General features: G+C 49.9%; 1 protein-coding gene across 1 annotated transcript in view; it reads right to left on the bottom strand.

The window, feature by feature from the left end:
• The window catches only part of LOC145337211 (regulator of G-protein signaling 3-like), a 62,318-nt gene that overhangs the window by 6,983 nt on the left and 32,337 nt on the right, over window positions 1–22,998 (bottom strand). The window contains exons 2-3 of the mRNA XM_080182004.1: window positions 12,153–12,710; window positions 8,065–8,144 (exon numbers count right to left, since the gene is read on the bottom strand). Of these exons, the coding sequence (XP_080038130.1) occupies window positions 8,065–8,144; window positions 12,153–12,710 (638 nt within the window). The remainder of the gene's footprint in view (window positions 1–8,064; window positions 8,145–12,152; window positions 12,711–22,998) is intronic.

The following is a 22,998-nucleotide window of genomic DNA, read 5'->3' as shown; positions in this document are numbered from 1 at the left end:
TGTCGGGATAAAGAGAACACTGAATGAAGGGATTTGAACATTCCGATGAGTGGGGGGGGAAGAGTGTGGATTGACTGGACCTCAGTGCCATTGGGATTATTCCCCACGTAGCCCCTGTGAAGAAACCCGGGAGGGACAGAAGAGAATTCCACTGGATTTCCCACCTTATTCCACCTGATCCCTCCCCTAACAGGAAAGGATGTTCTTGTTCCACCCAACCCAGCTTACCCTGAAACCCATCCCCTCATCAGGGAGGGGGACTTCTGATAAGGGTGTAGCACAGTGGTATTGTCACCGGGCTAGTAATCTGTGAGGCCAGGGTAATGCTCCGGGTTCGAATCCCACCACGGCAGACAGTGAAATTGGAATTTAATCTGGAATTAAAACTCCACTGATAACCATGAACCCATTGTCGATTGTAATAAAAACACATCTGGTTCAGTCGTATCGCAGAATAGGATCAAAAAATCCCTACAGTGCAGATAGAGGCCATTTGGCCCATCGCTTCTACACTGACAACAATCCTATCCAATCTCTATTCCCGTAACCCCACCTATTTACCCTAGCTAGTTCCCCTGACACTGAGGGACAATTTAGCATGGCCAACCCACCTAACCCGCACATCTTTGGAGTGTGGGAGGAAACCGGAGCACGCAGAGGAAACCCACGCAGATACGGGGAGAATGTGCAAACTCCACACAGATCCGAGGCTGGAATTGAACCCAGGTTCCTGGTGCTGAGAGGCCGCAGTGCTAACCACTATGCCACCCACTGTCCTTTAGGGAAGGAAATCCATTGTCCTTACTCAGTCTGACCTACATCTGACACTGCTAAGCCCACACTTGGAATACAGTGTACAGTTCTGGCAATTCTACTACAGGAAGGACATTATTAAATTAAAATTATTTACTCGGATGCTACTGGGACTTGATGGTTTGACTTATAAGGAGAGGCTGGATAGAGTGGGACCTTTTTTCCCAGTAGGAGTAGGAGGCTTGGGGATGATCTTACAGAGGTCTATAAAGTAATGAGGGCCACAGATGAGGGAGATAGTCAAAATCTTTTCCGCAAGGTAGGGGAGTCTAAAACTAGAGGGCGTAGGTTTAAGGTGACAGGGCAGAGATACAAAAGTGTCCAGAGGGGCAATTTTTTTCACACAGAGGGTGGTGAGTGTCTGGAACAAGCTGCCAGAGGCAGTAGTAGAGGTGGGTACAATTTTGTCTTTTAAAAAGAATTTAGACAGTTACATGGGTAAGATGGGTATTGAGGGATACGGGCCAAATGTGGGCAATTGGGATTAGCTTAGGGGTTAAAAACTGGGTGGCAGGGACAAGTTGGGCCAAAGTTTCCATGTTGTAAACGTCTACGTGACTCCAGATCCACAGCAATGCAGTTGACTCTCAAATGTCCATTGATCAAGGGGCAATTAGGGATGGGCAATAAATGCAGGCCAGCATCCCAGCGAACAGATAACGTTCTTTCTTTAGCTGCCATGGTCTAAAATTCTGGAATTTTCTCCTTAAACCTCTCTCCTTTAAGATGTTTTTTAATATCTGCTTCTGAACCATCTCTGGATATTTTCCTGAGGCAATTCTTTCATGTTGTGAAAACCCCTGGGTGTGTTAATGATATCTCAGACTCTACATCCTTGTAAACCTTGTAAATAGAAAGGATCGAGAGCTTCAAGTTTTTTGGTGTCCAGATCACCAATAGCCTGTCCTGGTCCCCCTCCCCCTGCAATGCCAACATGAGAGATAAGAAACATCTCTACTTTCTCAGGAGGCTAAGGAAATTTGGCATGTCCTCTACAACTCTCATCACCTCTGATACTACGGAAAACATTCCTTCTGTTTGTATCACAGCTTGGTACGGGTTCCTGCTCTGCCAAGACTGCAAGAAATTACAAAGAATTGTGAACGAAAGCCAATCCATCTCACAAACTAGCCTCCCACCCATTGACACTCTCTACACTTCCCGTTGCCTTGGCAAAGCAGCCAGCATCATTAAAGACCCCAGACGTTCTCTCTTCCACCTTCTTCCTCTTCTTCAGGTACACAACTCTGAAGTCACCTACCAACCGACTCAAGAACAGTTCTTTCCCTGCTGCTGTCAGACTTTTGAAAGGAGTTACCTCGCATTAAGTTGATCTTTCTCTATACCTTGGCTATGACATTCTGCACTCTCTCCTTTCCTTCTCTATGAACGGTATGCTTTGTCTGTATAGCACACAAGAAACAATACTACGTGCTAATACACGTGACAATAATAAATCTAATCAAAATCCCCCCCACCATCTCTGCTTTGGGCAGTTATCTGATATCTCTCTCTCTCTCTCTCCTGGCAATGGGACCTCCCAGTTTCCTGATATTTTCCGATATGGAAATTCAATCCTTCACATCTCCTGGGATCAGTCGAGACTGATTCACGTGAATCGAATTCTCCTTTACCCGGTGTGTCCTCCATAGTTGCGTTACATCGCAATTCCACAGATTGGCACAGTCTAGGTCCAGACTGTTCAGGACTCTCAAATCAGATTTGCAGGTGGAGAATGTGGTCAAGAAGGCGTATGGTGTACTGGCCTTCATCAATCGAGGGATTGAGTTTAGGAGTCGGGAGATAATGCTGCAGCTTTATAAGACCCTGGTCAGACCTCACTTGGAGTACTGTGCTCAGTTCTGGCTGCCTCATTACAGGAGGGATGTGGAAGCTATTGAGAAGGTGCAGAGGAGATTTATAAGGATGTTGCCTGGATTGGGAGGCATGCCTTATGAGGATAGGTTGAGGGAGCTAGGTCTCTTCTCCCTGGAGAGACGAAGGATGAGAGGCGACCTGATAGAGATTTATAAAACGTTGAGAGGTATAGATAGGGTGGATTCTCAGAGGCTATTTCCCAGGGCTGAAATGGTCGCTACGAGAGGACACAGGTTTAAGGTGCTGGGGAGTAGGTACAGAGGAGATGTTAGGGGTAAGTTTTTCACTCAGAGGGTGGTGAGTGAGTGGAATCGGCTGCCGTCGGTGGTGGTGGAGGCGGATTCGCTGGGGTCTTTTAAGAGACTTTTGGATGAGTACATGGGATTTAGTAAAATAGAGGGTTATAGGTAAGCCTAGTAGGTAGGGACATGTTCGGCGCAACTTGTGGGCCGAAGGCCCTATTTGTGTTGTAATTTTTCTATGTTCTATCTCAGGAAGCTTCTACAAACTTGAATGAGCGTAAATTGAGAGAGGTGGACACTCAAAGAGACCGTGGAACTCTTGTGCATCAGTTACTGAAAGTAAGCGCACAGGTACAGCAGGCAGTAAAGAAGGCAAATGGTACGTTGGCCTTCATAGTGAGAGGATTGGAGTAGAGGGATAGGGATGTATTGCTGCAATTGTACAGGGCCTTGGTGTGTCCACACCTGGAGTATTGGGTGCAATTTTGGTCACCTTATCTGAGGAAGGATGTCCTTGTTATAGAGGGAGTACAGCGAAGGTTTACCAGGCTGATTCCTGGGATGGCAGGTCTGTCATATGAGGAGAGACTAAGTGGGTTAGGATTATATTCACTGGGGTTTAGAAGAGTGAGGGGGGATCTCATAGAAACTTACAAAATTCTAACAGGGTAGATTCAGAAAGAATGTTCCCGATGGTGGGGGAAGTCCAGAACTAGGGGGTCATAGTCTGAGGATAAGGGGTAAACCTTTTAGAACTGAGGGGAGGAGAAATTTCCTCACCCAGAGGGTGGGGAATGTGTGGGATTCACTCCCACAGAAAGTAGCTGAGGCCAAAATGTTGTGCGATTTCAAGAAGAAATTAGATATCGCTCTGGGGGCTAAAGGGATCGAGGGATATGAGGGGGGGAGAGGGGGGATCAGGATATTGAATTTGATGATGAACCATGACCGTAATGAATGGTGGAGCAGGCTCGAAGGGCCAAATGGCCTCCTCCTGCTTTTAGTCTCAATGTAAAGAGTGATAGAGATTTGAAACCCTCTTCCATAAATATTGTCCATGCCAGATCAGAAACAACTTTTAAATCTAAGATAGATCATTTTTGGTAAGGCAAAGGTATTCAGGGATGTGGGTCAAAGACAGGGATATGGTGATAGGCTACAGATCATCCATGATCTCAATAAATGGTGGGGCAGGCTTGATGGGCTGAATGGCCGACTCCTGATCCAGGACTCCAGATGAAGCAGACTCCTGCTCACACAAACATTTACCTGCCGCTGAGCCAATCTTCTATCGAACTCAGTACTTTCCCCTTGGATCCCACGTGTGTTTAATTAACGGCTCAGGTTGCCTGTGGGAGCCTGTCCAAAAGCCTGTGTTCAAAACTGAGCCGACACGCTATCTTAATCAGTCCTGCTTGTTACTGTCTCAAAAGGCTCAATCCCTTTAAGCCAGACAGGTTTTCCTGAACAGATCCTGTCTTTCGTCAATCCAGGCCTCTCTAAAGGGACAATACATAAACTTACGGCCGAGGGAGTACGCCACTCGGCTCCTCAGACCCGTTCCGACATTAATAAGCTACATTGGATCATACAATCCCTACAGTGCAGACGGAGGCCATTTGGCCCACCAACTCTCCAAAAGAGGCAGCCACCATGGCCCATTTCTCTGCCCTCTCCCTGTAACAACACACATTTAGCATGGCCAATCCACCTAACCTGTACATCTTTGGACACTAAGGGGCAATTTAGCATGGCCAATCCACCTAACCTGTACATCTTTGGACACTAAGGGACAATTTAGCATGGCCAATCCCCCTAACCTGCACATCTTTGGAGACTAAGGGGCAATTTAGCATGGCCAATCCACCCTAACCTGCACATCTTTGGAGACTAAGGGGCAATTTAGTATGGCCAATCCACCCTAACCTGCACATCTTTGGAGACTAAGGGGCAATTTAGCATGGCCAATCCACCTAACCTGCACATCTTTGGACACTGAGGGACAATTTAGCATGGCCAATCCACCTAACCTACACATCTTTGGACACTAAGGGGCAATTTAGTATGGCCAATCCATCTAACCTGCAGATCTTTGGAGACTAAGGGGCGATTTAGCATGGCCAATCCACCTAACCTGCACATCTTTGGACACTGAGGGACAATTTAGCATGGCCAATCCACCTAACCTACACATCTTTGGACACTAAGGGGCAATTTAGTATGGCCAATCCATCTAACCTGCACATCTTTGGACACTAAGGGACAATTTAGCACGGCCAGTCCACCTAACCTACACATCTTGGAACACACGATCATCACCTCAACCCCAGATTCCTGCTGACCCCTGATAACCTTTCACCCCTCATTAATTAAGAATTAATCTCACTCTGCCCTAGAAATATTCAAAGACTCTTCTTCCACTGCCTTCTGAGGAAGAGAGTTCCAGACACTCAGCACACTCCGAGAGAAAAATCATTCTCCTCATCTCTCTCAAACGGGCGACCCCTTATTTTTAAACAGTGAACCCCCGATTCTAGGTTCTCCCACAAGAGGAAGAGCCCTCTCCACCTCCACCCTGTCAATAACCCACCTCAGCGTCTTCAATGTTCCCACTGGAAATTTTTCCAGCAATTTATCATGGCCAAATTAAACCCTCAACCAGCTCCTCCGTCACCATCACCTGCAGAGTGGCTCCCTCTTCGTAAAGGCAGATGGGAAGGACTCATTGAGTAACTCACCCGCTTCTCCCAGCCTCTGTACGTTCCCCGGGGGGGGGGTCCAGAACTAGGGGGTCATAGTTTGAGGATAAGGGGTAAACCTTTTAGAACTGAGGTGAGGAGAAATTTCCTCACCCAGAGGGTGGGGAATGTGTGGGATTCACTCCCACAGAAAGTAGTTGAGGCCAAAACATTGTGTGATTTCAAGAAGAAATTAGATATCGCTCTGGGGGTTAAAGGGATCGAGGGATATGTGGGGGCGGGGTGGGGGGGGAGATCAGGATATTGAATTCAATGGTCAGCCATTATCGTAATGAATGGTGGAGCAGGCTCGAAGGGCCAGATGGCCTCCTCCTGCTTCTGTGACTCCCTTTCAGATCCCCAGTGGACAGAGTGCTCTCCCCCCGCAACCCTTTTATTATTAAATGCCTAATTAAAGTACCAAGAGGCATTCCAAAACTGTGTTACAGTACTGAGGGAGTGCCGCACTGTCAGAGGGTCAGCGCTGAGGGAGCGCCGCACTGTCAGAGGGTCGGTGCTGAGGGAGCGCCGCACTGTCAGAGGGTCGGTGCTGAGGGAGCGCCGCACTGTCAGAGGGTCGGTGCTGAGGGAGCGCCGCACTGTCAGAGGGTCGGTGCTGAGGGAGCGCCGCACTGTCAGAGGGTCGGTGCTGAGGGAGCGCCGCACTGTCAGAGGGTCGGTGCTGAGGGAGCGCCGCACTGTCAGAGGGTCGGTGCTGAGGGAGCGCCGCACTGTCAGAGGGTCGGTGCTGAGGGAGCGCCGCACTGTCAGAGGGTCGGTGCTGAGGGAGCGCCGCACTGTCAGAGGGTCGGTGCTGAGGGAGCGCCGCACTGTCAGAGGGTCGGTGCTGAGGGAGCGCCGCACTGTCAGAGGGTCAGTGCTGAGGGAGCGCCGCACTGTCAGAGGGTCAGTGCTGAGGGAGCGCCGCACTGTCAGAGGGTCAGTGCTGAGGGAGCGCCGCACTGTCAGAGGGTCAGTGCTGAGGGAGCGCCGCACTGTCAGAGGGTCAGCGCTGAGGGAGTGCCGCACTGTCTGAGATGCAGTGCTGAGGGAGCGCCGCACTGTCAGAGGGTCGGTGCTGAGGGAGCGCCGCACTGTCAGAGGGTCGGTGCTGAGGGAGCGCCGCACTGTCAGAGGGTCAGTGCTGAGGGAGCGCCGCACTGTCAGAGGGTCAGCGCTGAGGGAGCGCCGCACTGTCAGAGGGTCAGCGCTGAGGGAGCGCCGCACTGTCAGAGGGTCAGCGCTGAGGGAGCGCCGCACTGTCAGAGGGTCAGCGCTGAGGGAGTGCCGCACTGTCAGAGGGTCGGCGCTGAGGGAGTGCCGCACTGTCTGAGATGCAGTGCTGAGGGAGCGCCGCACTGTCAGAGGGTCAGTGCTGAGGGAGTGCCGCACTGTCAGAGGGTCAGTGCTGAGGGAGTGCTGCACTGTCAGAGGGTCAGTGCCGAGGGAGCGCCGCACTGTCAGAGGGTCGGTGCTGAGGGAGTGCCGCACTGTCAGAGGGTCAGTGCTGAGGGAGTGCCGCACTGTCAGAGGGTCAGTGCTGAGGGAGTGCCGCACTGTCAGAGGGTCAGTGCTGAGGGAGTGCCGCACTGTCAGAGGGTCAGTGCCGAGGGAGCGCCGCACTGTCAGAGGGTCGGTGCTGAGGGAGTACCGCACTGTCAGAGGGTCAGTGCTGAGGGAGCGCCGCACTGTCAGAGGGTCAGTGCTGAGGGAGTGCCGCACTGTCAGAGGGTCGGTGCTGAGGGAGTGCCGCACTGTCAGAGATGCAGCCTTTGGGATGAGACATGAGTTGAGAGCCTGTGTACATTGCTGGGTGGATGTAAGTGATTCCAAAGTGGTGTTTGTAAGAACAGTTCCCTATGGTGCCCTGAGCAATAATTATCTCCATATCAACATCTGATAATACAGTGTGATAATTCTCACTCTGATGTGTGTGGGAGTGTGGAGAGTGTGAATGGGAATTAGTCTGTGTGACCCACATTATCACAGCTCAAAAATACTCCATTGGTTATAAGGTGCTCTCAGTCACCCGGAGGTCATGAAAGGTGCTATAGAAATGCAAGCCTTTATTCTTTCCTTCCTTGAAGAGATCCCTCCAGACTCAAACTTTCAAGTTTATTTTGTCACATATGGGCTTACATTAACACTGCAATGAAGTTAGTGTGAAAGACTCCAGTCGCTGCACTCCGGCGCCTGTTCGGGTACACAGAACTTAACACGGCCGATGCACCCTAACCAGCACGTCTTTCGGACTCTGGGAGGAAACCGGAGCACCCGGAGGAAACCCACGCAGACATGGGGAGAACATGCAGACTCCACACAGACAGGAAATTGAAGTCCAGACTGTCAGCCCCACAGTTAGACCTGAGTCGATGTGGATTGAAGATACTTACAGATGCCTCTTTCGTCTGTGCCAGCTCCCATTTTCGGCACAGTCTAATCCCAGATCCGAGTCCGCGCTGGATGCCAGATTCTGAAAGACAGGAATGTCACCTCCAGGTGAGCAGAGATGTGTCTGAAGTGTTTGCATTTATAAAGCACGTGGAGAGAACAGCTCACACCCTCTGACAGTGCGGCACTCCCTCAGCACCGACCCTCTGACAGTGCGGCACTCCCTCATCACTGACCCTCTGACAGTGCGGCACTCCCTCATCACTGACCCTCTGACAGAGCGGCGCTCCCTCAGCACCGACCCTCTGACAGTGCGGCGCTCCCTCAGCACTGACCCTCTGACAGTGTGGCACTCCCTCAGCACTGACCCTCTGACAGTGTGGCACTCCCTCAGCACTGACCCTCTGACAGTGCGGCACTCCCTCAGCACTGACCCTCTGACAGTGCGGCACTCCCTCAGTACCGACCCTCTGACAGTGCGGCACTCCCTCAGCACTGACCCTCTGACAGTGCGGCAATGTAATTTGATCCAAGTCGAGTTGATCTTGAGTGTGTCAAATTTTCTTCCCGAACTGGATATCAGTGACGCAGATGTGATTTTGATATATCTGGGAACAATCATTGAATTTAAATTTCGCTCTCTGTTACGGGGCAGGGGGATTTGAACCCGGGATCCCAGGGGGTGACAAGCCTGGTGACAATCCCACTCTGTACCTGGATGTGGGGGAGAGGGATTGAGGTTGGGGGGGGATGTGTTTGAGTGGAATTAACAGAAGGATGGGTGTGTGATATGTAGAGGATGGAGATAGGCAGAGAGAGAGAGCAGGGTTTTACTGGGAAACAGTGGTGATTATTCATGGAAATGTTCTGTTCCAGGTCAGTGAAGAGCTGCAGTGTCTGATTGATGCACTGATGATCCAGACAGAGACGGCTCTCTTCCCAGACTCTGAGCATTAGAAGATTAAATTTGAATTGGATTGACGCAGCTCTCTGTCGCTCAGCACTCTGTCTCTCCCCCGACCTGCCTGCTGCCCTCCCCTCCTCCCCCACCACCCCCCCTTTGACTGTGTGTGTGGAGAGGGTGAGCTATTCGATCGTAGTTATCGGTCACACACGCGTTGAGCCGTCCAAGTGGTCACACCGCAGTGACAGCAGAGGGAAGGCTTGCATTCCGTTCGCTGGCACAGCGCCTTCCCGGGACACTGTGCGGGGAAACGGGTGCACAGCAAGATCCCAGAAACAGCGAGGTGATAGTGAAAACTTTTATCCACTCCACACAGCCATCCTCACCAACCACCCCCCCCAATCCCGTTACAACATCTGGATCGGGTGGACGGAGGGAAACTGCTCGGAGAGTATCACAGAACCCCTACAGTGCAGAAAGAGGCCATTCGGTCCGTTAACTCTGCACTAACAACAATCCCGTGCAGACCCTATCCCCATAACACTGCTAATTTACCCTGTTAATCCCTTTGACACCAACAGGCAATTTAGCATGGCCAATCCCCCTAACCTGCACATCTTTGGACACTAAGGGGCAATTTAGCATGGCCAATCCGTCTAACCTACACATCTTTGGACACTAAGGGGCAATTTAGCATGGCCAATCCCCCTAACCTGCACATCTTTGGACACTAAGGGACAATTTAGCATGGCCAATCCACCTAACCTACGCATCTTTGGACACTAAGGGGTAATTTAGCATGGCCAATCCACCTAACCTGCACATCTTTGGACAGTGGGAGGAAACCGGAGCACCCGGAGGAAACCCACGCAGAGACAGGGAGAATGTGCAAACTCCACACAGACAGTGAGGCTGGAATTGGACCAGGGTCCCTGGCGCTGTGAGGTGGCAGGGCTAACCACTGCGCCGCCAAGGAAAAATTAGGGCACGGAAGGTGGCCTTTTGGCCCATCTCCTGCATGCCTGCCCCTGGACACTCCGATGCAGGGGATAAGGCTGGAATTAGGAGACCGATGGAGGAAAGTCAGGGAGAGCCCCTCCCACACCGAGGGGAGATCTCCAAACTCTCTGCCTCCAAGAAGGTTGTTGGGGGTTACTGGGAGCCTGGGGATGGACAGAGTGAGGTTACCCAAAGGGCAGTCGGACCTCTAACTCAGCTGCAACTTTTCGTTCCAATGGTTGGCTTCTCTCTGGGTGTATTGTGTTGTCTGATCTGCAGCAATCATCTGTCCAGCCCACGCTCAGTGTGTCTGCTGTTACATTACAAGACTGCCCCTAATTATCACTTTCCACTGACAATGATAGGGAGGGAAGGTAAGCAGACAGCTCGATGCTGGAAGGGAATTATCCTTCTCCCCGGGGAACCAGCTCAAGCAGCGAAATCTCCTCCCCACATCCCCAGCCCAGCCTTATTGTATTACACCACATTGGAACAACAGCTACACTGTTAAAGGCACATCCACCCCATCGATTAGACAGCTTGTTGAAGCCTTCCTTGTGAAGGAGGGTACCCCTTTAAGTGCTTTCCCTTTGGCGTCACTCTCGCTCATTAACTCGATCCTGCCCACACTCAACCGAAACTCCTCCTCGACTCACAGCGAAATCTCGTTCCCCTCTCTCCCCCCTGCCCCCCTGCATGCAGCCCCCAGTCAATCATCCTTTATCGACTCTCAATCAATTCCTGCCCCCCTCCCTCCCCAGGTCGTCGCTCCCTCCCTCTCTCTGCATCTCCTCCAGCCCTCACAACCCTCCAATTCCTGCCCCCCTCCCTCCCCAGGTCCTCGCTCCCTCCCTCTCTCTGCATCTCCTCCAGCCCTCACAACCCCCCCCCCCCCGAGTTCTGGCCACCTCCAATGAAAAGTTGCAGCTGACCCAATCCAGGCGTGTCCCCTTTCTCAGGAAGCTGAGGAAATTTGGCATGTCCCCCACGACTCTCACCGACTTTTACAGACGCACTGTAATGACCACAGAAAGCACTCTTTCCGATTGTATCATCAGACCACTGGCTCAACTGATCAAGACCCTGATGCAATTGGAGATAACTTCCTTCACTGTCCACCCTGCCACCAACCTTGGTACTAAACGCTGGTCTAGCCAGCAGCACCCACATCGTGTCAATGAATTTTAAACAATGATTGTAAAGCTCTTTGGGAAGTCCTGAAGCTGTGACAGGTGCTATACAAATGCACACCTTCCTTTCAGGAGGAACCTTATTCTGGGGGAGTCTTCGCGTTTTGCTCTGATTCAATCAGAGAAGCAGTTCCCTGTGAAGCTTTCTTTCTGGTTGTATCACAGCTTGGTATTATTGGTATGGGCTCCTGCTCTGCCCAAGACTGCAAGGAACTACAAAACGACTTGAACGAAACCGTCTCACAAACCAGTCTTCCACCCATTGACTCCATCTACACTTCCTGCTGCCCCAGCAAAGCAGCCAGCGTGATCAAGGTCTACACGTACCCCGGACATTCACTCTCCCATCTTCTTCCAAAGATGTGTAGGTTAGGTGGATTGGCCATGCTAAATTGCCCCTTAGTGTCCAAAGATGTGCAGGTTAGGTGGATTGGCCATGCTAAATTGTCCCTTAGTGTCCAAAGATGTGCAGGTTAGGGTGGATTGGCCATGCTAAATTGTCCCTTAGTGTCCAAAGATGTGCAGGTTAGGTGGATTGGCCATGCTGAATTGCCCCTTAGTGTCCAAAGATGTGCAGGTTAGGTGGATTGGCCATGCTAAATTGCCCCTTAGTGTCCAAAGATGTGTAGGTTAGATGGATTGGCCATGCTAAATTGCCCCTTAGTGTCCAAAGATGGTGTGTGGTTGGGATTGCTGTCGGTGCAGGTTTGATGGGCTGAATGGCCTCTTTCTGCACTGTAAAGATTCTATGATTGTTAAATGGTGTTGGGGGACCGGTGGGTCAAGGGGCACAGCGGGTGATGCGGGAATAAGATGTTTCGAAAAGGGTAGCGAGGAGGAAACAAATTCTTGGCTATTATTGGATCAAATCTCTTTTGATCTCAATCAGATCAACTATATTTTCCAGAGGAAAGAGTCTCCCGTTTTGCTTTTACTCATCTTTGCGTGAGCTGTGCGCGCGCGTGTGTGCGTGTGGTAGTGGGATTCTGCCATTTACCTTGCGGGATCCTGTGAAGATGGAACGCAGATGCTCCTTAGCTGCTGTCATCCTGGCCAGGGCCCGTTCCTTCCTCAGTGTCTTTGGGGAGGGCAGGCTCCAGCCGCTCTCCGTCTTCTCCTTGCCCTTCAGCTGGCCACTGGAAATGAAGTCCAGCCTCTGTCCATCCCGTGCCAGGTTGCCGTCACTGTAGGTGCGCCACATGCCCAGGTCTTGCACACCCAGCCGGTAGGCCGAAGCCTGACTACCGGGGCCCAGGCTGTCGCAGCTCTTGTCCGACTCGTCAAAGCTGTCGCCAGCCAGGTGGTGCAGGGTGTCCACGCTCAGGCTGTACTCCTTCTCAATCCTGACCTCGGGGATGACCACTTTGCGCCCCTCCTCTGCTGCCCTGGCCTCCTCGCCCTCTCCGGCCTCCGCCTCAGCCAGCCCCTTGGCCTCCTGGCGTGTCGGGTGCTTGCACCGTCGCAGGAGTTGGCGTGACCATGGCAGAAACTCGCAATCCAGGAGGCAGCCCTCCGATCCCACCTTGCGCAGACTCCCAAAGTGACTCTTCAACATCTGTGGGAAAATCCAGAGGACAGCAGTTAGGACCCAGAGGCAAAGACAGGGTGACTGAACCACTCATCACATTATATAGAACATTTCACCAGGTATGGACCCACCCAAAGTGCAGGAGATACCCACCCTGAAGCAGAGAAACAATACTTTACACTATATCCCAATACATGTGAAAATAATAAATCAAATCAAAATGAAAGAGCCATCGTCGCAAACTGGAGCCCATAGGATTATCAAACCATGTGCAGTCCCACACTAAACAGAGTCTATTTAAACAGAGCCCTACACTAAACAGAGTCTATTTAAACAGAGTCCCACACTAAACAGAGTCTATTTAAACAGGGCCCTACACTAAACAGAGTCTATTTAAACAGGGCCCTACACTAAACAGAGTCTATTTAAACAGAGCCCCACACTAAACAGAGTCTATTTAAACAGAGCCCCACACTAAACAGAGTCTATTTAAACAGCGCCCTACACTAAACAGAGTCTATTTAAACAGCGTCCTACACTAAACAGAGTCTATTTAAACAGAGCCCTACACTAAACAGAGTCTATTTAAACAGAGCCCTACACTAAACAGAGTCTATTTAAACAGAGCCCTACACTCAACAGAGTCTATTTAAACAGTGTCCTACACTAAACAGAGTCTATTTAAACAGTGCCCTACACTAAACAGAGTCTATTTAAACAGGGCCCTACACTAAACAGAGTCTATTTAAACAGTGTCCCACACTAAACAGAGTCTATTTAAACAGAGCCCTACACTAAACAGAGTCTATTTAAACAGTGTCCCACACTAAACAGAGTCTATTTAAACAGTGTCCTACACTAAACAGTCTATTTAAACAGAGCCCTACACTAAACAGAGTCTATTTAAACAGAGCCCTACACTAAACAGAGTCTATTTAAACAGTGTCCCACACTAAACAGAGTCTATTTAAACAGAGCCCTACACTAAACAGAGTCTATTTAAACAGTGTCCCACACTAAACAGAGTCTATTTAAACAGTGTCCTACACTAAACAGTCTATTTAAACAGAGCCCTACACTAAACAGAGTCTATTTAAACAGGGCCCTACACTAAACAGAGTCTATTTAAACAGTGCCCTACACTATACAGAGTCTATTTAAACAGGGCCCTACACTAAACAGAGTCTATTTAAACAGAGCCCTACACGAAACAGAGTCTATTTAAACAGAGCCCTACACTAAACAGAGTCTATTTAAACAGAGCCCTACACTAAACAGAGTCTATTTAAACAGGGCCCTACACTAAACAGAGTCTATTTAAACAGGGCCCTACACTAAACAGAGTCTATTTAAACAGAGCCCTACACTAAACAGAGTCTATTTAAACAGTGTCCCACACTAAACAGAGTCTATTTAAACAGTGTCCCACACTAAACAGAGTCTATTTAAACAGTGTCCTACACTAAACAGTCTATTTAAACAGAGCCCTACACGAAACAGAGTCTATTTAAACAGAGCCCTACACTAAACAGAGTCTATTTAAACAGTGTCCCATACTAAACAGAGTCTATTTAAACAGAGTCCTACACTAAACAGAGTCTATTTAAACAGAGCCCTACACTAAACAGAGTCTATTTAAACAGTGTCCTACACTAAACAGAGTCTATTTAAACAGTGTCCTACACTAAACAGAGTCTATTTAAACAGAGTCCTACACTAAACAGAGTCTATTTAAACAGAACCCTACACTAAACAGAGTCTATTTAAACAGTGTCCTACACTAAACAGAGTCTATTTAAACAGCGCCCTACACTAAACAGAGTCTATTTAAACAGAGTCCTACACTAAACAGAGTCTATTTAAACAGAGCCCTACACTAAACAGAGTCTATTTAAACAGTGCCCTACACTAAACAGAGTCTATTTAAACAGTGCCCTACACTAAACAGAGTCTATTTAAACAGGGCCCTACACTAAACACAGTCTATTTAAACAGGGCCCTACACTAAACACAGTCTATTTAAACAGGGCCCCACACTAAACAGAGTCTATTTAAACAGTGTCCCACACTAAACAGAGTCTATTTAAACAGAGCCCTACACTAAACAGAGTCTATTTAAACAGAGCCCTACACTAAACAGAGTCTATTTAAACAGTGCCCTACACTAAACAGAGTCTATTTAAACAGGGCCCTACACTAAACAGAGTCTATTTAAACAGGGCCCTACACTAAACAGAGTCTATTTAAACAGTGCCCTACACTAAACAGAGTCTATTTAAACAGAGCCCTACACTAAACAGAGTCTATTTAAACAGAGCCCTACACTAAACAGAGTCTATTTAAACAGAGCCCTACACTAAACAGAGTCTATTTAAACAGAGCCCTACACTAAACAGAGTCTATTTAAACAGAGCCCTACACTAAACAGAGTCTATTTAAACAGAGCCCTACACTAAACAGAGTCTATTTAAACAGAGCCCTACACTAAACAGAGTCTATTTAAACAGTACATCTCACATTGGCCAAGTCTGTTGTCACAGTAATTGTTGAGGGATTGTTTTAAGAGAAATTGCCCTCCCACCATCTCTATCCCATCTCCCATCTCTACCCCACCTCCAGCTGTATCCACCACATTGTGAACCCCCCACTGCCCTTGTGCAATATAGCAGCAGAGAGGATTTCTCACACCCACCAGAGTGTGAGATACCATCTCTGTTGAATACCATCTCCCTCAGTGCTGCATTCAGAGAGGCCGTGTGGAATAAATGTACCCATGACTGGTGCAGTCTGCAATGAGAGTGCTACACACCGAGAGTTAAACAACTCCGAGTCCCAACACCAGGCGGACAGGAGTACCTGTTCACAGCGAGCGTGGGAACAGACACTGTCTACTGGTTTTCCTTCCATCATCACCCAATCACTGCTCAAATATTAACACAATATATCAGCAATCTGTGCTTTATTGACGGAATATAATTGGATTAATTGACTGTTTGCATCTCTGGCTTTTGACTAAATTAAATGTTTACAATTGGATTAATTTGAAGAACGATTCCTCAAATGAGTCAGTCAGTCTGCCAGGTCGCCAATGAGGTCCCAGTTGTGTCACCAAGTCCCCTCCAGAGCAGTTCCAGCTCGGAAGGGTTTCGAGTGGGAGGTTCTGGAGTTGAAAAGCGTAAACTCCCCGGGATCTACAGCCCGACTGAACCACCTCACTTACCCTGAGCAACTTGTACGACAGGTATAGCTGGCACAGCGCCATCCAGGTTACACACACACACACACACATGCACACACACACACACACACGCACACCCACACACGCTCCGTGTTGCATGTTGGGACACATTAAGGGTAATCCATACACTCCCTCCCTAACAGCACTGTGGGTGTACCTACACCTCAGGGACTGCAGCGGGTTCGAGAAGGCAGCTCACCCACTACCTTCTCAAGGGGCAATTAGGGATGGGCAATAAATGCTGGCCTATCCAGCGATCCCCTACATCCCGTGAAAGAATTAATAAGAAATATGTAACCTATGTAAATATACAATAACCGCAGAACCTTTCGGAGAGATTCCAGAGTCCTTCCAAGATTGTGGTTGGCACGGGAACCACAAATGTAAAGTTTTGAGTTGTCTGGTAAGGCTTGGTAAATCAATAGCTGCATAATAAGATTGTACAATGACTTCTTCTCAATTTGCACAAAGCAAACAGTTTGAAGGATAGGTGATGTTTGCCAGTGGAATCAGGTCCGCGAATCTGGCAGTGGGCCAACAGCTCGAGGTAATGAGAGCAGGATTGGAAAAGTGCATCTGTACAGACGGAAATCACAGTGACAAGAGGGTGTGGTGTTGGAGGGGGGGGGGAGACAGGGAGGAGGGGTTCTTACACCTGGGTGCCTTGTCCCAGGGGTGTGGGGAATGTGTATGTATCTAAAATAAGAACAACTAACAGTACAGCACAGGAACAGGCTGGGGGGGGAAAAAAACCTTCCAACTGTTCACCTTACATGTGCCTCTCATAATCTTGTAGATTTCTATCCCTTGATAGACTTATAGACTTCTAACCCTAACCATCAGCCTCCGTCTTTCCAGGGCGGACAATCCCAGTTTATTCAATCTCTTCTCACAGCTAATACCTTCCACACCCTGGTAAACCTTTCCTCCACAGCCTTCTGGTAGTGTGGTGAACAGAATTGGACACAGTATCCCAAATGTGGCCTAACCAACGTTTTATACAACTTTGGTAGGAATAATGGTAGGAAGGATTATTACTTACGTGGAGAAAAACTGCAGCAGGCGACGGTGCAGAGGGACCTCGGGGTCCTTGTGCATGAGTCACAAAAACCCAGCTTGCAGGTGCAGCAGGTGGTCAGGAAGGTGAATGGGATGCTGGCCTTCATAGCGAGAGGGATTGAATATAAAAGTAGGGAGGTCTTGCTGCAGCTGTATAGGGCATTGGTGAGGCCGCAGCTGGAGTACTGTGTGCAGTTTTGGGCGCCGTACTTACGCAAGGATATTTTGGCCTTGGAGGGAGTGCAGAGGAGGTTTACTAGGCTGATGCCGCAGTTGAGGGGGTTGAGTTATGAGGAGAGGTTGAATAAATTAGGCTTGTACTCGTTAGAGTTTAGAAGAATGAGGGGAGATCTCATTGAGACGTATAAGATGATGAATGGGATGGATAGGATAGAGGTGGAGAGACTCTTCCCGCTCAGAAAGGACAGTAGGACTAGGGGGCACAGCCTCAAGATAAAGGGGGGGCGATTTAGAACAGAGTTGAGGAGGAACTTCTTCACTCAAAGGGTGGTGAATCTCTGGAATTCTCTGCCCGTTGAAGTGGTGGAGGCTGCCTCGCTAAATATTTTTAAGAAGCGAGTTGATGGGTTTTTGATAAGAGAGGGGATTAAGGGTTATGGGGAGAGGGCGGGAATGTGGAACTGAGCCACGACAGATCAGCCATGATCTTATTGAATGGCGGGGCAGGCTCGAAGGTCCAGATGGCCTACTCCTGCTCCTATTTCTTATGTTCTTATGTTCTTATGTAACATAACTCGCCAACTTTTAGCCTTGATGCCCTGGCCGAGGAAGGCAACATCTTCCGTGTCAGTGTCTCAGAGGTGGACCAGGAGGCTGTTCCCCAGCCTCCCAGTTGTGTGTGTCCTGCCGGTGGAATGTGGCACTATTCACTGGCGGTGGGGATTCCTGTCGCTGTCAGTGGGATTTCCTGTTACTATCACCATCCACCCCACCATCCCCAAGCTGCTGTAAAACCTGTGGGCGTGGTTGGACCTACAGAGGAACATACAGAGAAATTAGAAGCAGGAAGAGGCCACTCGAGCCTGCTCCGCCGTTCATTATGACCATGGCTGATTCCCCTCCCCCCAACATTCCTTGATCCCTTTCGCCCCCACCATGGGCTACAACTCCCCCCTCTGGGAGGCGATCGCCTAGTGGTATTATCGCTAGACTATTAACCCAGAAACTCAACTAATGTACAGGGGACCCGGGTTCGAATCCCACCACAGCAAATGGTGGAATTTGAATTCAGTAAAAAAAATCTGGAATTAAGAATCTACGGATGACCGTGAATTGTCGGAAAAGCCCATCTGGTTCCCTTTAGGGAAGGAAATCTGCCGTCCTTACCTGGTCTGGCCTACTTGTGACTCCAGCAACATGGCAGATTCTAACTGCCCCTCTGTAATGATGCAGCAAGCCACTGGGTGCAAAGGGGAAATTAGGCCAGGCATTGCCAGCCAAGTTCACATTACATAACAAACAGCGCTTTTAACATTCACTATTCCCAAACCCACCTCGAGTTAATGTCAACACAACACAAGCCTTGGCTCGGAGCTGTCCAGTAAATGCACTATTCAGGCACACGCTCACTCATGCACGCACACACACTGTGCAGGAGGAAACATCTGTGCCTAACACTGGAGTAACCGGTTCCCTCTTGCTCTGGTTTCCCGACATAAGTGGGGAAGATGGCAGGATGGTGTAATATACTAATCCAGCAACCCAGAGAATACACGCTGATACACACAGACAGAAACACACACAGATGAAACACACACACACACACACAGATACACACACACACACACGCAGACACACACACACACACAGATACACACACACACACGCAGAAACACACACACACACGCAGAAACACACACACACACGCAGAAACACACACACACAGATACACACACCACACTCACACAGATACACACACCACACTCACGCACACACAGATATACACACTCACACTCACACAGATATACACACAAACAGACACACACACACACTCTCACATAGATACACACAAACACACTCACTCACACACAGATATGCACACAGACACACACACACACAGATACACACACCACACTCACACATACTCACACACACACAGATATACACACAAACTGACACAGACACACTCACACAGAATACACATATACACACACACAGATATACACACAGATATACACACACACACAGATACACACACACTCACACACATACAGATAAACACATAGACACATAGATACACAGATACACATGCACACACTTATACAGAGATACACACATACTCACACAAACATAGACATAGATACACACTGATATAGATACGCACACACACAGACATGGACACACACAGTCGCACACACAGTCACACACACACAGCAATGAAACGTTTCTCTATTTCAGGGACAGAATGGGAGAAGAAACTGCAGAAATGTTGAGTTGACTGCACTCCGCTAATGAGCATCTGCGACCTGACTGTTTCTGGAAGAGGTTGACTTTAATGTGATGGAAAGGGCAGCGCAGAGTCTGCGAGCTGCATACAGAGATATCTCCATCAATCACCCACAGCAGTTTAATGAGCTCTGTTTCATTGTTTACCTTCTGCTGACAAACCTCACCATCATTAACAGCCACGATTCTCTGCGGCACTCCCGCTTCTGCACCTTGTTCAACACAAACCCACCCGCCACTGGGAGGGTGGGGGGGGGGGGGTCCTCCTTAAATCTCCTTCACCCATGCCCTCCCGTACCCGCTGACCCAATTGACCACCGGTCTGGCGACTCCCCCCCCCCCATTTAAAACCTTGCTCCATTCGTCCACGGGATGTGACAGATTGCGGGCGGCACGGCGGTTAGCACTGCTGCCTCACAGCCCCGGGGACCCGGGTTCGATTCCCGGCTCGGGTCGCTGTCTGTCTGGAGTTTGCACATTCTCGCCGTGCCTGCGTGGGTTTCCTCCCGCAGCCCGAAAGATGTGTGGGTGAGGTCGATTGGCCGTGCTAAATTGCCCCTCGTGTCAAGGGGGATTAGCAGGGGGAAAAAATGGGGTTACAGGGATAGGACAGGGGCGTGATTGTGGTCGGTACAGACACGATGGGCTGAATGGCCTCTTCCTGTACTGTAGAAATTCTATGATGTTCTACTGTACGATGGTAATTAAGGCCAACAATTTATTGTCGATCTCTAATTGCCCTGAACTGAGTGTCTCACTCGGCCATTTCAGAGGGCAGTTAACCAAATCACTGTGGCTCTGGACTCACGTGTAGGCCAGACTGGGTAAGGACAGCAGACTTCCTTCCCTAAGGGAACATTAGTGATGGGGTTACCATTATCACCAATTTTAATTCTTGTTTATTTTTTAAATTCCACCCAGCTGTGGGTGCAAGGCTGCATAAATTACTTAAATTTATTAAAATGATCATTTATATGGAATTAGCAAGCCCAGGATGTCACCGTCCGGGCTCACCTGCCTCCGTGGCCTCACGGGGAGAGGTTTTCTCTGGCGAGTAGGAATGGAGGCCGCTGAGGCTCCCCGGCGAGGTTGCAGGTGAGGTGAGGTGGTGTTGCCCCCTTGGACGGTGCCAGCCTGACACCCTGGAGCTGCTCACTGGGCACCCTGGCAGTGCCAGCCTGGCACCCTGACACTGCCCACCGGACAGCAGGCAGGATGGAGCCAGAGGGAGGAAGGACCGACAGGGAGGTCAAACCATATGGTGGGGGTGGGGGTGGGGGGGTGGGGGGGAAGAGGGGGGAGGGGGGAAACTGCTGTGCACAGCAATTGCCGAGGGGGAATGTGTGTTGCGATCATTGTAGGTGGGTGAAGGTGGTGGGGGGGGCGGGGGGGGGAGGTGATTCTTCCTGGCACGGAAGGGGTTGTGAGCAGCTGTGAGAGGGGTAGTGAGGGAGAGGGGGGGGGTGCGGTTTAGCAATGGAGGAAGGCTGATGACTGTAGAGGCGGTGACAAGATTCTGCTGCTCTCAGCATCGAGACCTGCACATGCGCAATGGTGCCCCCTGCTGCTCTCAGCACAGAGACCTGCACATGCGCAATGGTGCCCCCTGCTGCTATCAGCCAGCTTTCAGATGATTTAGGCCCCGCCTCCACCCTCCACAGGCGGAAAACAGATTGAGATTTTGTTTACCGGACGCAGTGCATAAGATCTGACTGGTGGCCTTGCCGAAAATACGGATGTGGAACTCTCTGGCCCATTATGGACTCAGAATTCTCTGGGTAAGATCGCGCCCCCCCCCCCCCCCCCACCCCAAACCCCCTGTGTTTCAGTAACTTCGCCTCTCATTCGCTTGAACTCTGACGAGTATCGGACCACCAGTTCAACCTGACCTCACCGGAAAAGCCCCACATCTCTTGAAAAACGGTCTAGGTGCTAAACAAATAAATGTTGTTGTTGTTGTTGTAGTGGAGAGGGAGCATGCTGGGAGAAACCGCCCCGCCCTCCAGTCTGAAGAGAAAACCCACCTGAGGAGGAGACAACGAGTTACAGCGGCCCCTCCGACTCCTCAGAGGGACATCATCAGCCCAAGGGCCCGGGGGCCGTTCCCCGAGGGCACAGTTTGCAGATTTTCAGAAGTCTATGGTCTTGAGGGCCGAACCAGACTGGGTTTGGTTCCCCCCAACACATCTCCCTGACCCCCTCCAGCCCAGCAAGAAGACTAAGGAAATTTAGCATGTCCGCTACGACTCTCACCAATTTTCACAGATGCCCCAGGGAAAGCATTCTTCCTGGTTGTATCACAGCTTGGTATGGGATCCTGCTGTGCCCAAGGAACTACAAAAGGGTGGTGAATGTAGCCCCCAATCCCATCACACAAACCAGCCTCCCATCCATTGACTCTGTCTACACTTCCTGCTGCCTCGGGAAAAGCAGCCAGCATCATTAAGGGCCCCACGCACACCCCGGACATTCTCTCTTCCGCCTTCTTCCGTCGGGAAAAAGATACAAAAGTCTGAGGTCACGTACCGACCGACTCAAGAGCAGCTTCTTCCCTGCTGCCGTCAGACTTTTGAATGGACCTACCTCGCACTAAGTTGATCGTTTTCTACACCCTCGCTGTGACTGTAACACTACATTCCGCACTCTCTCCTTTCCTTCTCTATGAACGGTATGCTTTGTCTGTATCTAAGTCACTAAGTTGATCTTTCTCTACACCCTTGCTATGACTGTAACACTACATTCCGCACTCTCTCCTTTCCTTCTCTCTGAACGGTATGCTTTGTCTGTTCAACGCGCAAGAAACAATACTTTTCACTGTATTCTAATACACACGACATTAATAAATTCTCCCTCGGTGTACCCGAACAGGCGCTGGAATGTGGTGGCTAGGGGATTTTCACAGTAACTTCATTGCAGTGTTAATGTAAGCTGACTTGTGACACTGAAAAGTAAATAGGGACAATAATAAATCAAATCAAATCAAATCAAAGGGTTTGGTCTCTCCCGACCTCTGTGACCTCCTCCGGTCCTGGAAACCCTCTGACCATCCCTGTAGAAATTGGCCCTCTGTTTGAGGCCTTGTCTTCAGCTGCCTCTGGGGTTCCCCTCCTGAAACCTCCCTGCCTTTCTCTTTTCCCTCCCGTCCCCTCTCCAGGAAAATGCTCCTGACAGTTTACGCTGGCCAGTCCTCCCAACATTACTCGACGAAGCGCCGTACTGTTAAAGGGGCTACGTAAATGCAGGCTCACCGCGCTGTGCACAATAGATTTGCCCGCGGATTCGCTCTCCCCCGGCCGGCCTCACGTTTAGCTGACCGCAAACACCGCCAATCTGAACCAGTCCCCCCCCCCTGCCATCGCCTCGAAGAGAAGGCGGGCAGCAGTCACACGGGAACGCCTTCATCTTCCTTCCAAGCTCACAACTCCCCCACAACTCCGTCCTGACTTGGTCACATGTTCGCTGCTGCCGAATCCTCAGGAGTGGCCCGCACCGCGCGGACCGGGGCCATTCAGGGTGGCGGCTCACCACCTCCTCCCCGACGTGTGGTTGCCG

The sequence above is a fragment of the Carcharhinus amblyrhynchos genome, unplaced genomic scaffold, assembly GCF_965287045.1.
Source record: "Carcharhinus amblyrhynchos unplaced genomic scaffold, sCarAmb.v2.hapA scaffold_45, whole genome shotgun sequence".
Taxonomy (NCBI): domain Eukaryota; kingdom Metazoa; phylum Chordata; class Chondrichthyes; order Carcharhiniformes; family Carcharhinidae; genus Carcharhinus; species Carcharhinus amblyrhynchos.
This window is presented reverse-complemented; position numbering and strand designations above follow the sequence as displayed.